Source organism: Erinaceus europaeus, chromosome 5 (assembly GCF_950295315.1).
Source record: "Erinaceus europaeus chromosome 5, mEriEur2.1, whole genome shotgun sequence".
In the NCBI taxonomy this organism is placed as follows: Eukaryota; Metazoa; Chordata; class Mammalia; order Eulipotyphla; family Erinaceidae; genus Erinaceus; species Erinaceus europaeus.
This window is the reverse complement of record NC_080166.1, coordinates 110022770-110041498: the sequence shown is the minus strand read 5'-3', so window position 1 is coordinate 110041498 and position 18729 is coordinate 110022770. Positions and strand designations below refer to the sequence as shown.

The 18729-nt window shown below is 37.8% G+C and overlaps 1 protein-coding gene and 1 long non-coding RNA gene across 2 annotated transcripts in view; both read left to right on the top strand.

Annotated features, from left to right (window-relative positions):
* LOC132538636 (uncharacterized) overlaps positions 1–18729 on the top strand; it is a 143829-nt gene that overhangs the window by 113736 nt on the left and 11364 nt on the right. The window lies entirely within an intron of this gene.
* The window catches only part of NDFIP2 (Nedd4 family interacting protein 2), a 65402-nt gene that overhangs the window by 38270 nt on the left and 8403 nt on the right, over positions 1–18729 (top strand). The window contains exons 4-5 of the mRNA XM_007531389.3: positions 5262–5355; positions 15643–15767. Coding sequence (XP_007531451.1) covers positions 5262–5355; positions 15643–15767 — 219 coding nt within the window. The remainder of the gene's footprint in view (positions 1–5261; positions 5356–15642; positions 15768–18729) is intronic.

Below are 18729 nucleotides of genomic sequence, written 5' to 3'. Positions count from 1 at the left end.
GCGACTAGCTTTTCTGATAGGTGAAGCATTTTTTGGGGTGGGGGGAGAGTGGATTTCTTTAACCAGCTACAGCTCTTTCTATACCTGCTCCTCTCCTCCGGCATGCATAGATTTAAATACGAAGACAAACAGCTTTGGGTTCCTAAATAAAGATAGTGAACACCGCATTTCTTTTTTCCTCTTGAAAGTGTTTGCTGTAATCTCAGTCAATAAAAATTTTAGGTGCTGGGTCCATGCTCCCAGAGGGATAGAGAATGGGAAAGCTATCGGGGGAGGGGGTGGGATATAGAGATTGGGCGGTGGGAATTGTGTGGGGTTGTACCCCTCCTACCCTATGGTTTTGTTAATTAATCCTTTCTTAAATAAAAAAGAAAAAAAAAATTTTAGGTGCAAGAAGGAAAAGGACGACCTTATGGTGTATGTGATTTTTATCAAAATGAACTCTGGGTTCCTTAGCGCCTGTGTTTGTACATGCATCATTCTCAGTGAAGTAGAGGCACCTTTTCTCCCCAGGGTTAGAGACATTGGAATGGCAATGATCCTTAAAGAGTACTGTGGATGTTGGGTTCTTTAATGTCTTAACTTTTATATAGCAGAAAACATTAGTTCTTGTTCTCCATGCTTTGAGCCAAAGTATCAAGGAGACCTCACCTTTCGTAGAGAAAACTTGAAGGTGTGTGTTTCCAACTCCTCACTATCATTTCCAATGCCTGGCAAATATTGGTGCTTAATTATAAAAACAGTTAATAGTTACTTCCTGTACATTTGCCAATGTGGATTAGGAGGAAATAGTGCTATAATTTTACTATTGCCTATCTCTGTCCCCAGCCTGAACTGGAACATGTCCAAAAAAGAAAAGTTTTCTCATTTTACCTCCTGATACCTTTTTAAACTCTTGACTTGTGAGGGCTGGGAAAATTCATAGAAAGCAAAGCAGAATTATGCATGAGCAACTAACTTAGGTCACTGTGAAAATCTTTTAAATTCATCAGCACCTTCTTTTTTTTTTTTTTTTTTAAGGATTTTATTTATTTATTAATGAGAAAGATAGGAGAGAGAGAAAGAAAGAACCAGACATCACTCTGGTATATGTGCTGCCAGGGACCGAACTCAGGACCTCACGCCTGAGAGTCCAGTGCCCCAGCCACTACGCTACCTCCTGGACTACTCATCAGCACCTTCTAATCTAATACTTCAAAGATTTCTTTCTACAAATTGTGTTTTTTTTTTCCTCATTCAGATAAAAAAACAAAAAACAAAACCCAGTTTGAATATCATTTATGTGCATTCAGTCATAATAAGCCTGCTGTTTTTTGAGCTAAAATCTCCCTTCCTTCCTTCCTCCCTCCCTCCCTCCCTCCCTCCCCCATTTCCTTCCTTTTTTCCTTCCTTTGTTCCTTCCCTCCTTCCCTCTCTCCATCCGTCTCTCCCTCCCTCTTTCTCTCCCTCCTTCCCTCTCTCCTTCCTTCCATTCTTTCATTCTTCCATTGCCACTACGGTTATTGCTGGGACTCTGTGTTGGCACTACAAGTACACCACTTACTGCAGCATTTTTATATATATATCTTTCTTCTGATTTTATTTGATAGGACAGAGGGAAATTGAGAGGAGAGGGAGAGAGAGACACCTATAGCACTATACTTATGAAGTGTCCCCCCTGCAGGTGGGGAGCAGGGCCTTGAACGTGGTAATATGTGCACTTAACCTGGTGCACCACTGACCAGTCCCCTGAAAACTTATTTCTTAAATCCATACTCGTTGGGAGAATGTAGGTAGCCAGCAAAGTTGAAAACAGTACTTTTAAAAAAAATCACATTATTGGGGAAAATAATAATCCACAAAACAATTACTGTCACACAAGTGTAGTTTCTATATCCCTGTGATAGATATCTATCTGCACACCATTCCTCTAACCAGCTGAAGACTTCCCATTGTGCATTGGGCTCTCTGTTTCATTCTTTCTTTTCCTTCTCTCCTCCCACCCCAGGGGTTATTGTTGGGGCTTGGTGCTTGCACAATGAATCTCTCTCTCCTGGCAGCTATTATTTTCTTCTTTTTTTTTTTTTTTCCTCCTCCTTTATTTGATAGGACAAAAATAGTGAGTGGTGGGGGAGATGGAGATAGAGAGAAACCTGTAATACTTGCTTCACTGCTTGTGAAGCTTTTCCCTTAAAATAGAGGAGTAGGGGCTTGAACCTGTGCATGTGCACTTAACTGAACACACCACTGCCCCCAAGTAGGGTTTTTTTTTTTTCCACCACCAGAGTTAACCCAGGGCCTTGGTGCCAATACTATGTATCTGCAGTTCCTGGTGGCCATTTTTGCCCCTCCCCCCAAATTTTATTTAATAGGACAGTGAGAAGTTGAGAGGGAATGGGGAGATAGGGAGAGAGAAAGACACCTACAGACTTGCCTAACTATTCTTGAAGCTTTTCCCCTGCAGGTGGGGAGTGGGGGCTTAAACCTGGCCACCACCAACCTTTGCCTCCTCCCTTTAGAGTCCTTGGTTTTGCTGCAATACACCACACATAGCTTTTCTATTTTCACTGTTTAGGGTTGTACGTGTATTATAGAATGATTATATTGGTTTATGTAAGTGAACCACCTATTTAATATTTCTGCAAGCAATGTGAGTTCCATGTAATTCATTAGATAAAACATTTAGAACATGATTTGTCTTTAGTTCATCTCATCTTAAAACCTTTTGGTGGATAGGACCATTTTTTATAACATTTTAGAAATTAGTTTAGAAACTTGTATTTTGACATACAGTCTAGTATAAGATACAGTAATTACGAGTAACCCAGGACAAGGAGTTTGCATGTACATTTCCAGCACCTAAAGACTATCTGGCAAATATTGGTGCTTAATTATAAAAACAGTTAATAGTTACTTCCTGTACATTTGCCAATGTGGATTAGGAGGAAATAGTGCTATAATTTTACTATTGCCTATCTCTGTCTCTCTCTCTTGCTTTTTCTTTTCCACCAGGGTTATTGCTGGGGCTCAGTGCCTGTGTGACTATTCCTGGCAGATATTTTTTCCCTTTTTCTTTCTTTTTGTAAGAGGGTGAGTGAAAAGTGTGGGGATGAGGGTGGAGGGAGACACTTATAGTACTATTTCACCATTCATGAAGCTTCTTTGCAGGTGGGTACTGAGGACTTGAACCCAGGCCCTCGAGTCTGGTAATTTGTGTTTCTTACTAGATAACACCACCCAGTCTGTGCAGCTCTTCATTTCAAAATATTTAAAAATAGTTTGCTGACTAGGATTTACAAATCAATGTTTATGTATTGAAAAGCAGTCATGTCCTCTTTTTTAGCTCCTTAAAAAATATTCATCTTTTAAAAAATATTCATTGCATGTATGAGAGGGAGAGGGAGAGGGAGAGAGAGAGAGTAAAAGAGAGAGAAGGTCTATAGTGCACTCTATCATTTGCAGTGCCAAGGTTGGAATGAACCTAGGACTTTACACAGTTCAGTCCTACGGGTGAGCCACCCCCTTAGCCCATTTTTCTATTGTTTTAATGGTGAAATGAAATTCTACAGAATTCATATACAGTAATGTAACAGCCATTTCTCTGCAATGAACACTTAGATTATTTTTCAAATACATATATGTGCTTTTTTTGGTGTTAATGTTGTAAAGACACTTGTGCATGTCTTTAAAGATTTTTTTGTTAATTTCCTATGATAACATCTCTATAAGTGTTTTTTGTTGTTGTTTTTATATTAAAAATACTTGTTTCCCATCTCCATAGTCTACATTGGTAGCCCAGAAAACAAACCTTTTATTTAAATTTTAAAATCCTTTATGTAGCAACATTTTCAATCCATATATTTAAAGAACTTCCTCACTCAGTCATTTCTCCACTTACTCATTTATAGGCCTATTTAAAAAAATTTTTTTATTGGGAACTAATGGTTTACAGTGGACAGTAAAATACAGTAGCTGGTACATGTGTAGTTTTCCACATAACACTCTAATAACCCACCTAGGTCCTCTTCCACCATCACACATGCACACGCACATGCACACTCACTCCATTATTTGGTTCAATACACCAACTCCAGCCCAAGTTCTGCTTTGCGTTTTCCCTTCTGTTCTTATTTTCCAACTTCTGGTTCTATGGGTATTTTTTTGTTTGTTTTCCTCCAGGGTTATCATTGGGGCTTGGTGACTGCACTACGTATCCACTGCTCCTGGCGGCCATCTTTTTTCCATTGTTGTTGTTGCAGTTATTATTGTTGTTGGATAGGACAGAGAGAAATTGAGAGAGGAGGGGAAGACAAAAGATGGGGAAAGAAAGAAAGACGCTTGCAGACCTGCTTCACCGCTTATGAAGTGACTCCTCTGCACGTGGGGAGGCTGGATCCTTGCAATGGTCCGTGTGCTTTGCACTATGTGTGCTTAACCTGGTGCGCCACTGCCAGGCCTTCTATATAGGTGCTTTACAAAAAGCACAAAGTGGAGTACAGGAGATGACTTACCTAATAGAACATACATTTTACCATACACTAGAACCCAGATTTGAGCCCCCAACTACCACAGAGGAGGACCTGCCTGGAAAAATTTTACAAATGGTGATATCACTATTCCTTTCTCTGTCTCTCTCTCCCCCTTTCTATATTAAAAAAAAAAAAAAAATCTTTCAGGAGCAGTGGAATGGTGCAGAGCCCCAGCCAAGAACCCTGGTGACCTGAAACAATCAAAAGAAAGTATGACATACTTGTTATATTCCAGCCAACAGTGTTTTTTTTTTTTTTTTTGTATTCATTTGTTTTGATTATACTGTGCTTTAATGTTTATTTCTCCTCCTCCTCCTCCTCCTTCTTTTCCTTCTTTGTTTTCTCTTCCTCCTCCTCCTTCCCCCTTCCCTTTCCCCTCCTCTTCCTCCTCCTCCTCCCAGGAATGAAACCAGGGCCTTTCTCAACACTTCCCTGGTTCAGTTTTTATTGTGTATATTTTCTTATGAGATACATTGAGAGAGAGAAAGAAAGGAGAAACAGACACCAAAGCACCACTCCACCATCCATGGAGTTCCCCGGTGCTGTTCATGGTGCTCTCATGTCATCCTAGGAATAGAAAGAACCCTGGGCTTCACTCAAGGTAAGGCATTTACTTTGCCTGCTGAGCCATCTTCTGGCCCCAAATGTTAATTTCTTAGGTTAATTTAAAATTCTATAATATTTTGTTAATATGTTTTAAAATCATTTCCCCAAGTCTTTAAAATTACCATATTATAATGATATGTTTTTCAGATTCAGGAGGAAGAATGTCCGACAAGAGATGACTTCAATGACGCAGACCAGCTCAGAGTAGGAAATGATGGGATTTTCATGCTGGCATTTTTCAGTGAGTGATCTTTCCAAATAATATTTTCTTTTTGCTTACTGACTATGTACATTTTTAATGTAGCTAAGACAGGCACCAAAGGACGATATTTTCACTTATATCTACTATTTTTAAATGTAAGCTGATTTTGAACTAAGTATGATCATGTATTACAATAAAAATACTAGAATTTAACACTTATCTGGTAATTATAATTATAACCTTGCTGTTATAAAGATATGTAGACACGTTAAAGCTTTATTTTCTTTCCTTCTTTTTCATAGATAATGAGACAGGAAGAGAGAGACAGACAGACAGAGACACTTGCAGCATTGCTCCATTGCTTGTGAAGCTTCCTATCCTGCATATAGGTTCTGGCAGCTTGAATCCAGGTCTTTGCTCATGGTTCTGTGAGCTCTCTACCAGGTGTAACACTACCTGCGTTGTCCACCCACCCCCAGTGTGTTTTGTATGAAAATGCTTCAGAAGCCTTCAGTGCTGCATGAACATGAAAAATGAAAGTATACATTTTGCCTCTGACACTAAGGACTTCCTTTTGAGTATCTGTAGAGTGGAGGAAGGGATGGGGTGAGGACATGGACAGAAGCTTCTTCACTGAGGGAGAGGCCTAGAAGGCCAACACACACACAAGAAAGTGTTGAAACTCACTGATTTTTAGAGGAATGCAAATAAAAACAGGAGTGAGATACCATTTTAAACCTGTAAGAATCTCATATATCAGAAAGGACAGAAACAACAAATGTTGGAGAAGATGAGGGGGGGAAAAGGAACACTTTTACACTGCTGTTGGGAATGGAAATTGGCCCAACCCTTGTGGAAAACAGTCTGGAGATTTCTCAGAACATTAGAAACGGATCTACCTACCCCATATGACCCAGTAATTTCCCTACTGGAGATTTACCCAAAGGAAACAAAAGCACCTATCTAAGGAGATTCGTGTATACCTGTGCTCATAGTAGCACAATTTGGAAGCAACTTGGATGTCCAACAACAAATGGGTGGCTAAGAAAGTTGTGGTATATATACACAATGGATTACTAATTAAAAATGACAAAAGCCATTTCTTTTTACTTCCTCTTGGATGGAACTTGAAGACATCACAAAATGAAGCTGGACTGGATGTAGTGTATTGCACCAAAGCAAAGGCGAGGGGGTAAACTTGAGATCCTGTTGCATGATGAGAAATTTTACCCATGTGTCAGTGACTGCAGTGAAAACCATTAACTCCCCAATAAACATGAGGGGAAAAAAAAAGTGAGGAAGGATTTAAAAGTGAGATATTCTGGGTAGTGGGACTAATGTGATTGAGAAATTAATGTATAAAAATACAGTATAAATTTTGAAGGGAATAGCAAGGCACATGGTTAGAAGACCAGAGACCTGAGAAATATTTTTTAAGGGGCCAGGTGGTGGCACACCTGGTTAAGTACACACATTATGGTGTGCAACCTTAGTGGTTCAAGCCCCTGGTTCCTACCTATAGGGGAAAGCTTCACAAGTAGTGAAGCAGGGCTGCAGGTGTGTCTCTGTTTTTCTCCCTATCTCCTCCTCCCCTCTCAACTTCTCTCTGTTTCTATCTTATAAATAAATAAAAAAATAAAATTTAAAAAATAGGTATTTTTAACATCTGAAAAATTCTTGATTTAATACTTGATTTTTAAAGTAAACACAATATCCTTCAAGGGAGACTATTATAGCCCTTCTTCATTTTAATTCAATATTGAGATTGACATGTAATGTACTCAGTAATATTATGATACTCAGTAAGCTGCTGAAATTAGTAATATCAGTTTTAGAAACCCATGATTCAGGCTGGGGAGATAGAATAATGACTATGCGAAAAGGCTAATGTATGAGGCTCCAAAGGCCTGGCGTACAGTCCCCAGCATCACTGTAAGCCAGAGCTGAGTAGTGCTGTAGTAAAACAGACCAAAAAACACCATTATTTACATAGTCAGATTCACTATATTGAGATAGAGTTAATTTATGACCTCAACTTACTTTATATTTATTTTTTTAGCCACTAACATTGTCAGTAGGACTTTCACTATGAATCCACTGCTAGTGACAATCCCCCCCCCTTCTATTGTATTTTATTGGATAGAGAGAAATTAAGAGAGGAGTAGATAGAAGGACACCTGCAGCCTACCGCTCATGAAGCATCCTCCCTGCAGGTGGGAAGCGGGGGCTGGAGCCTGGGTACTTGTTCATGGTAATGTCTACACTCAGCAGGGTGTGCTGCTGCCTGCTCCTCCCCTGACTTTAAGCAAACTTTCATGTCTGCTAGAATGTAGATTTAACGATATGGTTTGTTTTGGTAATAAACTTGAGGAATAGTTTAGTTATTTCAAGTTCTACATTCAACTTTAAAATAGAAATACTGGAATGAATTACTTTTAAGCCTAGAAATTCAATTACCTTTTCCATTTTGAAATGGTTTCTTGGTTCTTCTTAGTTCATCTACTGAAGAACAGAAACTAGGTAATCACTCAGAATTGGCGAGGCAAGTTGTTATATTTTTCTCCTTAGATTGTATGGGGTTATAGTTCAGTGATTGAACATTTGTCCTCTAACTAAATTTAGGTTGGTAACCAGCTAATTTGTTTGCGAGCTTTACTTAGAATTTCTCATTAGATACAGTGCAGGATACAGTGAAAAGGAAATTAATATTTGGCATATCAGCAACTATTGTTTTGTACTATCAGTCTTTGCCCCTTAGTTTTATAATTAGACTGGTAGTCGTTTATATTGGTAACAAACTTACATTGGTAACAGGGCTGCAGATGACTCTCTCTCTCCCTCTCTGTTTCCCCTTCCCTCTCAGTTTCTGGCTGTCTATCAAATAAAATAAAGATAATTTGAAAAAATTAAAAACAAATCAAAACAGTATTATAAATGCATGGTAATCTAGAAACTTGGTTATCTTCATTTTTTTCCTATTGCTGGCATACTAATTAATATAAATGTGTTTGTACTTAGTATATGTTTAAAGATTTTATTTGTTAGATAGGCAGAGAGATAGGAAGAGAACCCACATCACTTTGGTATATTTGTTACCAGGGATTGAACTCAGGACATGCTTGAGAGTCCAACACTATCCTCTGTGCTACCTCCTGCACTGCTATTTAATGCATTTAATATGCGTTATCTGACTTTTACTACATTTTCTATGAAATCACTTCTCTACTGCTTTTTTAAAAAAATTTATTTGTAAGATGGAAACACTGACAAGACCATAGAATATGAAGGGTCATTGCTTATTTTTTAATGCCTTCTGTTCTACAAGTATTGTACCAAGATTCTAAGAGTAAAATGATAACTGATTTTTGAACAACCTTCATTTTGAAATTTTTTTCCTGGCAGGATGTAAGCTTATTAATACTTGAGTTTTTGCTTGCTACTCATTGATTAATTTGTAATTACTGCCACCTAGTGGTTACTCTACAGATTGCAACTTGGTACATTTTTCCATGCTTAAGCCCATAGCTGTTATCTATTTCGAAGGTACAGAAATAGATTTTCTTTAACTTGGCTTATAATTAAAGAAGTTTGGGTTTTATAAATTGTGTGATTAAAAACTACAGTGAAAATCAGTAAGACTATCAGAATTAAAGACCTTTTGCTGGTTTAGTTCTTGCCTTCTTTGTTTTCAATATTCACATTATTCAATTTCTCATTTATTTCTGTGTCTTACTAGTATAGCCCTAAAATAAGATTACTTCTAATTTTGAGAGGGTAATTTTATGTTCGTGCTAGAAAATACAAGAAATATTTATACCCTATGATAATATGTTTGCTTTTTGTAATTTTTTTGAAATAATACCACAAATGTCTTTTGCATACTTTACCTGTGAATACATAATTTAAAATTTTTTAAAAATATTTTAAAAAGACACATTAAGAGCTGTTCTTTTTCTATATATTTTTTAAAAATATTTATTTTGGATACAGACAGAGAACTTGAGAGGAAATGGAGAGATAGAGACATTTATAACACTTTCACCACTTGTGAAGCTTTCCTCTTACAGGAGTGGGAGTGAAGCCTCGAATCAGGATCTCTCTCTGCATTGCTTATGGTGGTGCTGGGAATTACACCTGGGAACTCAGAGGCGCAGGCATGGAAGTTGTTTGCACAATCTTGCTGTCTCTCCAGTTCTCTTTTGGACATTGTAACATGTGCACTCAATCAGATGTACCACTGCTCACAGTCCCACCCTTATACACATGATTATTTAAATCTTTTAATTTTTTAAAAATCAGATTTTCTGTCTAAGAGAATAGAACAAAACTCAGTTATTTATCAGTTGAAACTAGAAATTATGATTTGATTTACTGAAAAAAAATTGATATCTGTTGAAATGATCTTATACTCTAAAGTTTCAAAATGTAGTAGGGAGTCGGGCGGTAGCACAGCAGGTTAAGTGCACGTGGTGCAAAGCACAAGGACTGGCAGAAGGATCCCTGTTCAAGCCTCCAGCTCCCCACCTGCAGGGGAGTCGCTTCACAGGCGGTGAAGCAGGTCTGCAGGTGTCTATCTTTCTCTCCCCCTCTCTGTCTTCCCCTCCTCTCTCCATTTCTCTCTGACCTATCCAACAATGACGACATCAATAACAACAACAATAATAACTACAACAACAATAAAAAGACAACAAGAGCAACAAAAGGGAAAATAAATAAATAAAAAATAAAAACATTTTCTCTAAGACTTAACATCTGTCTCACACTAATATGATGACTCACACATGATAATCTTTTCCTGTTATTAAATTCAGGTTTTACTTTTTTGGGGGTAAGACTATCACAGAAGTAATATGCCATTCTTAGTGCATTACATCAGGAGACAGTAGCCTTGACATATGTTAAGATTGATGATGACAGCTATCATTAGGCTAGAATGGTATCTGCCAGATTTACTCACTGTACAGTTACTCTTTTCCTTTTGGCTGTTGTAAAATTTAAAGTGTAGTTTTACTTTACACTCTGTTGGGTAAACTATATTCTACAATATTATTTTCTAGGTTATCTTTTAATTTTGTAATCTTTATTTATTTGATAGCGACAGCCAGAAATCAAGAGGAAGGGGGATCTAGAAAGGGAGATACCTGCAGCACTGTTCACTGCTCATGAAGCTTTCCTCCTGCCGGTGGGGGCTAGGAGCTTGGACCCCGGTCCTTGCATATTGTAACATGTGCTTTCAACCAGGTGTGCCACCATCCGGCCCCTCTAGGTTAATTAGAAGCCTGTTTGGGCAGTTAGACACATACAAAGTGAACATATCACTAGAAGTGAAGTGTAAAAGACTTAGCTGCTCCAATTCTGCTTTTAAATTTTCTTGCCATGCTACTTACATGTGGAACTTAATGGCTTTAAGTTTCAGTTTGTCCTCCATAGAATGGAATTAATTCTGACCTTGCCCTTCTTAAAAAAAAAAGTCTTAGAAGAAAAAAAGTTAAAATACATGAAATGAAATATGATTACAGACTACTGTTAGGTGAAGGAGGTGATAATGTTCTCCTCTGTCCTTAACTAGGAATTCACCTTTTAGTTATAATAAGTAGTATGATTTAAAGTGATTGGCAGCTTCTTTCATGTGTTTAACCTGTCTGAACTTGCTCGCCTAGCTTTCTTACAAAGAGAAGGGCACTCTGAAGGTGAATGTGGAGAAGTGTAGTTGGAACAATACTAAGCACTCTTCACCTTTCCAAGTTAATTGCCCTCTTTCCTTCATTTTTGCTCTCCCACATTTTTACTTAAGAAATTTAGGCTCTTGCTTTTTTGAGGCTTCACCTTGGACCTTGTTCATTGGGGAATAGCGGTCCTACATCTTACATTATAATTTAGCCTTGTGCTTCTCAAGGAACATGGATGGAATGAAGCACAGCTGGAAAAAAAATTCTTAATTGTGTTCCTTGGTACAGGTGTGTTCCCCTGTCTTTGCTACTTGTCATAACTTTTTTTTTTTTTTTTAACAAACTTTACATGTTTTAAGTTTCGTGTAGGCGGTCTGGCGGTGGCACACCTGGGTTTAAGGCCCCGCTCGCTACTTGCAGGGGGAACACTTGACAAGCAGTGAAACAGCTCTGCAGGTGTCTGTCACTCTCCCTCCCTTATTTCCTCTTAGTTTTTCTCTGTCCTATCAAATAAAAATAGAAAAAAAAAGGAGGGGGGATAGCCTCCAGGAATGGTAGATTCATAGTGAGGGCACCAAGCCCCAGCAATACCCTTATGGCAATAATAAAAAAAAAAAGTTTCTTGCAACATGTTTTAAATTGTTTCTTGCTAGTTCTGACAAGGATTCTGAATAGATTGTTTCTGTGCCTTAAAGACCTAGTTCTCTTTGCTTTCTACTTAACAAGCAAAGGGTCATAAGAAATGAATCTATGCTCAGGTAGTCACTGGCTTCTGTGTTTTCCCGTTGTGTAACATAACAAAATACAGTTAGTCTGAGAATTTCTCTGTTTGGGTAGCCATAACAAAATACCAGGTTGAGTGACTTAAGCCATGGAAATTATTATTTATCTATCTATCTGTTTATTTGTTTGTTTTAACAATTCTATAAGCTAGAAATCCAAAGTCAGGTCTTGGAAAATTTGGTTTCTGGAGAGCATTCTCCTAGCCTGCAGATGTCAGCCCTCTTGATTTGTCCTTACATGGACTTCTCTTCATGTGTGTGCCGAGAGACATCTAGTTTCTCTTTTTCTTTTATAAAAGGATTCCAGTCCTTGTATAACCCAATATACCCTTACTTACTTCCATGAAAGTCCTAGTTTACATCTTTTACAGGGATGAGAATTTTAATCTATTGGTACAGAAGGTGGCACAGTGGATAAAGCATTAAGAGTCTGAATCATGAGATCCTGCGTTCAGTCCCCAGCAGTACATGTACTGGAGTGATACTCTGGTTCTTTCTGTCCTCTCTCTCTAGTAGCATCTTTAAACTATATGAAATAATTTTTTGGAGTCTCAGGTATGAGAGTCTCTTTGCATAACCATTATGCTATCTACCCCCACCGATTTGAAATAATTTTAAGCTGTAAATTTTGAGGGGATATAGTTCAGTCCACAGTAAGTTATAGCACATAAGTATGACTTGTAGGAATTTATACTGATAGCAGAGAGCAAAAGGAAAATAGTTGCTCTGTAAATATATTTTTTTTCTTCCTTTGGCTCTTGTCTTGTAGTGGGTACAATGATATGTATAGTAGAAATCGGTAAGCCTAATTCTGAAGAAGATGGGACAGTGTTTGAATTATTTTCCCTTACTCTTAAACAGAACACCTACTTTAAGGTGAAAATGCACTTTTGAAATATTTTGCAATTTTGGATTTTCTGCTTCATTGCTTTCTATATTTTGGCAACATAATATGCTTGCAAAATAACAGTGTTTACAGCACAGTGGAGCTTGTTGGTGGTACTTTGCTCTCTACCCTAGACCTCACCTTCCTGCCCTGTGAGTGGCCTGTCACTAATACATATATGCCACACCACTTGGGGCTGTCTACTATCTATTGATGTAAATTATTATTACTATTTTAATTTATATTTATTTACTTGATAGAGACAGCCAGAAGTTGAGAGGAAAGGGGGGGAGAGACAGAGACAGACACCTGTAGCACTACTTCACCATTTATAAAGCTTTCCCCCTGCAGGTGGGGACTGAGGGCTCAAACCCAGGTCCTTGCACATTGTAACATGTGCGCTCAACCAGGTGCGCCACCACCTAACCCTGATGTAAATTATTTTATAGCCAAAGCAATATTGAGCTCTGGCTTATGATGGTGCTGCGATTGAATCTGAGACGTTGGGGCCTCAGGTGTGAAGGTCTTTCGCATAACTAATATGCACTTTAGCTTGTTCTTTATATTAAATAGCTATAAAATTACTTTTGATTGACTGAGTGCTGATTTGTCTTTTCCCCCACAGATAATTCACAGAGGTAATTATATAGAGAGCAGCAATTTCCTATAAAATATTCTATGATGATGGAAATATTTTGTATTTCCTCTCCAGTAGGGTAGCTACAAGTTGCATATGACTTGAAGACTCAAAATGTGGCCAGTGTAACTGAGAAAAGCTAAGTTTTTAATTTAAATATTTATAGAGGAGGGCTGGAGGACGGAGTGGTGCAAGTAGTGGCATTGAATCATAGAGATAATAGAGTGTAACAAAATACTGGTCAACATATAGGTTTAGAAAACAGAAAGCAGAGAATAAGCAAGCTCTATTTCCAATAGTGCTTCAGAATTACTTTTCCCCCGAGAAGATAGGGCCTACTCTGTAAGGTGAAGAATTCACTAGTAAGATTGTGGCCACCTTTTCCTTAGCAATCACCAAGTACCAGGTTCTGTTCTGTGCTAGGTTTCTTACACTCATTACCACATTTAATTCACTTATCAACCTTGTGAAGGAGTTGTCTACAAATCAGAGAACTTCGACTCAGACAGAAGTCTGCAGTGAGTTCAAGGTCACATATCTCGTGAGTGGCATACACATATTTAAAGCCAGACATCTCATTTCAACATAACTTTCTTCTTACTATTGTATAATGCAACTTTCCATGAATTACAAAAAAAAAAAAAAAAAAAAAAAACCTGAAACTAGAACGAATTAGGAATAAAGTTATTGGAGCACAGGAAATAGCTGTTTCACTTAAATTTGTCCTAAAATATTTCCTTTTTTTCTTCAGAATTCTGCAAAGTCAGTTACTCATGATTTTTACAATGTTCTTCCTGGGAGTTGGTTGCAGGTATACAGGGGCAAGCAGATAGCTACTGAACAGGATTCAGGTGGCTATTTAGATATTTTATGATGATGGTGATGATTTTGTTCATATTAATACGTTGGAAACAAATAGGGCACTCAGAGTATATCTCAAGGACCCGTATGGTTTCAGGTACAAGAGATAGCCCCTTTTCAGCTCTTTTTAAGATAGTTCATCTTCCTAAGCAGCAAGTCCATGGATAAGTAGAATTTAGACAGAAAGCATCAGTGATACAGGGATGCTGTTTTGTGCTTTTCTTCATTCTCTCCCACTGGAATGATGTCTTAATCCTCAGACAAGATCCCTACAGCTCCCACATACCATATCCATACATGACATTCACTTAAAAAAGGAATGATTCATTCATTCTTTCTCCCTCCTTCCCTCCCTCCCTTCCTCTTTTTAAAAACAAATTTTTATTATATACTAGAAAATTTCAAGTATACTTTAAAATAGGCAGTAGTGTATAACACACTTCCATTTCAACAGTGATCAGTCACTGTTTTTAAACTGAACTCTATCCTCCCTCTCCTTGCAGTGTTTTTAAGAACCAAAAGTGATTTTTCAGAAGTACTGTTGAAGAAAAGAGGACTACACCTCCTAACATTCCCCAGGTTTCTCAAAACCCACTGTTTAGGGCTAGGGGATATAGCCATCCCTGAAATGAAGATTCAGTTGGGTATGTTCCTGGGGAGGGAAAAAGATGAGTATTGTTAGGTAGTTTTGAAGAGATGGTGAATGGTGTCTAGTTTGAGAGCCATGCTTTATAACTTATTCATCTCATCATATATATCAACTCTCTCTCTCTCTCTCTCTCTCTCTCTCTCTCATTAGTGGTTTGCTTTGAGCGAAGTTCTTGGGTAGAATCTCATGGAAGCTGTATTAGGACCTGAGCTTTAGCTAGTTTAAAAATGTGATTTTGCCGGGGTCAGGTGGTAGTGCACCTAGTTAAGCTTACACATTACGATGTGCAAGGACCAAGGTTCAAGCCCCCAGTCCCCACCTGCAGGGGGAAAGCTTCACAAGTGGTGAAGTAGGGTTGCAGGTGTCTCTCTATCTCTCTTTCTCTCTCTCCTCTCATTTTCTGGCCATCTCTATCTGATAAAGATAATTAAAAAAAAATTAATGTGATTTTTTTTTTTTTCCCCATTGGTATAATTTGAATAGAGACAGAGAGAAATTGAGAGGGAGGATATAGAAAGGAAGAGAGCGATAACTCGTAGCACTGCTTCGCCACTTGGGAAGCTTATCTCTTGCAGGTTGGGAACCAGGACCTTGAACCTGGCTCCTTGCCATTGGTAGTGACCTTTAAGGAACTGATTCCAGTTGATTAAACTGACAAGAAACCAAGCGCACCTATTTGTTAATGCATAGTAAATAATGACATTTGTTAAAGGTAGAAAACTTTAACAAGGTTTAACATAGAGTTAAAAGAAAGCGCTGTTTCTATTGAAATACTTCAACAAAATAATGTTAATATTATTTCAAAGTGTGGTATTTAAAAAAGTTGTTTCTCTTGCCTTTAGTGGCTTTTATTTTCAACTGGCTTGGATTTTGTTTATCCTTCTGTATCACCAATACCATAGCTGGAAGATATGGCGCTATCTGTGGATTTGGCCTTTCGTTGATCAAATGGATCCTTATTGTCAGAGTAAGTGTCTTCATAGTCTTTATTACTTTATATCTAAAATTACAATGTATGAAATTTCCTGTATCATTTATAAATGTTAATTTTATGCATGTGAGCTAAATTATTTTGCTGTAACCTGAGAGATGCTTGCTCTAATTTCATGTCAAAAAAGATTACAATGTGGATTCTACTGTGATCCTAAATTAGTTAAGTGTTACAAAGCATACATATTTAAAGGGACAGTTCTTGCCTTCATTTAAGCTATTACAGAAAAAAGTTCAAAAGAATTGTGGTTAGATTTGGCCATCCTAGGCTATATTAGTAATGGAATAAAATTATTTCATAGAAAATGAGTTGAAGATTATTTTTTCAGTTTTTCTAAAGCTGGTAAATTTTTTTCATTTTAGTAGCATAGTTTAGGGCTAACTTTCTTTTTTTTTTTTTTTTTTCAAATTTTTTAAAAATTTATTTTCCTTTTTGTTGCCCTTGTCTTTTTGTTGTTGTAATTATTTTTATTGTTGTTATAGATGTCATCTTTGTTGGATAGGACAGAGAGAAATGGAGAGAAGAGGGGAAGAGAGAGGGGGAGGAGAGAAAGATAGACACCTGCAGACCTGCTTCACCGCCTGTGAAGCAACTCCCCTGCAGGTGGGGAGCCGGGGGGCTCGAACCGGGATCCTTATTCAGGTCCTTGTGCTTTGCACCACGTGCGCTTAACCCGCTGTGCCACCGCCCCACTCCCAGGGCTAACTTTCTTATAGAACTCTGAGATGAGAAAGAGGTTAGGTTATCTAGCAGTAAACTCCAGTTGTAATTCCTCTAAGTTTTGTTAGGTATGTATTGTCATCAAGTTTGATCACTAAGACTTTTTCCTTTTAAAGTATTTTCACTGAGTTAAGATTAATATATAAGTTTAGTATATACTTAGAACTGGCATAAGAAAAGGGTTTAAGGGGCCAGGTGATGGTGCACCTGGTTGAACGCACATGTTACAAGGCACAAGAACTGGGGTTCAAGCCCCAGTCCCCACCTGCAAAGGGAAAGCTTTGTGAATGATCAAACAGTGCTGCAGGTGTCTCTCTAATTCTTTACTTCTCTATCCCCCCTTCCCTCTCAACTTCTGTTTCTGTTCAATAAATAAATAAAGATAATATAAAAACTTTTTTTAAAAAAAAAGGATTTGAAAGGTTTGTTATAGCTGCCATTCATTGAATAATTAGTGTGTTTTTGGCATAACTTAACATAATCACTGAATACTTTATCCCTCTTTGTATCAGTGATTAGTGACAATCAACCTTTTTATTGATGATAAAACTAAGAATAAAAAGAGTCCAACAACTAGCTCAATATTCCAGTTTGTATGTAGATTGGAATCTAATTTGGTCTCTATTCAGTGCCTAACTAATTTTGTACTGCCTCTGTGACACTGTACTTTGACTTTTATTCTAATGCCTCAAATAATAAATTCTCCATAGAGTTCAGTGCTTAAAGGGAGATTTTCTCCTAAAGCTGGATGTTTTCTCTTACTAGACAGTAATAATTTATAAACCATGCTGCTGTTTTCCGCAGTGTTTTGGCAGATGAAGGTTTTGGATGTTTTTATTGCTTCTTCAAATATGTATATACGATCTATTAAAAAGTTTTTGAGGTCGGGAGTCAGGCGGTAGCACAGCAGGTTAAGCACAGGTGGTGCAAAGCGCAAGGACCAGTGTAAGGACCCCAGTTCGAGCCCCTGGCTCCCCACCTGCAGGGGAGTCACTTCACAGGTGGTGAAGCAGGTCTGCAGGTGTAAAAAAAAAAGTTTTTGAGGATAAATAGGCTGTAAATAATTGTCCTTTTTAAAAGTAGGTAACTACTTTGTAAACAATAAAATCTGGAGGCTTATTAATAAAGTCAGGTGAATTCTTCTTGTTGATTTATTTTCCAGTGTTAGTTTTTGTAGCTTGTGGTTGACCTATCAACACAGACTGATTTAGTCACTTAGAAAACAACTGTATTGTAGATTAGGCAGTAGCACACCTGGTTAAGCACTCAGGCTATCATGTGCAAGGATCTGGGTTCAAGCCTCCAGCCCTCACTTGCAGGGGCAATCTTCACAAGCAGTGAAGCCATGCTGCAAGTGTCTCTCTTTCTCTTTCCCACTCCCCCACCCACCCAATTTCTCTCTGTCCTGTCAAATAAAAGACAACAAACAGTCTCCTGGAGCAGTGGATTTATCATGGTGGCACTGAGCCCTGGTGGTAAAAATAAGTATATAAATAAAATCATATTAGCTCATTTCAGCCCCATGACAATAATAATTTCCTAGATAAATAATAATAATTTCCTAGAAATTATTATTATTATTATTATTTAATGTTTTATTTATTTATTTATTGTATAGAGGCAGAGAAATTTGGAGGGGAAGATAGAGTGGGAGACAGAGAGACACCTGTAGCCCTGCTTCACCACTCGTGAAGATTTCCCCCTGCAGTTGGGGACCAGGGGCTTGAACCTGGATCCTTGCACACTGTAATGTTCATGCTTAACCAAGTGCACCACCGCCTGGCTCCATTCCTAGACTTAAATTTTTTTTTTTTTAATAGAGACAAATTGAGAGTGCAGGGAGAGGCAAGGAGAGGTAGGGAGAGAAAGAATTACTTCTAACACAGCTCTGCAGGTGAAGTTTTCTCTTTGTAGATAGGAACTGGGGGCTTGAACCTGGATCATTGCACAGGGTAACTTGTGCAGTTATGTTTTGATAATTCCACAATGAGCCCAAAAGATTATTAACCTTCTTTACATAATGTGGCCATTCTCTCTGATTTCAAGGTAAACACAACTGTATTTTTCAATGAGAAATAAAGAGTAGATTTAGGTAAATATTTTTGGTGACCAACACCATCATTCTTAATTTTCTGTTTCCCTCTTACCAGGTAGCATTAAAACATCTTAAAATGAATAAATTTGGATCTTTACTCCTATTGTTATAGCTTCTAAAACT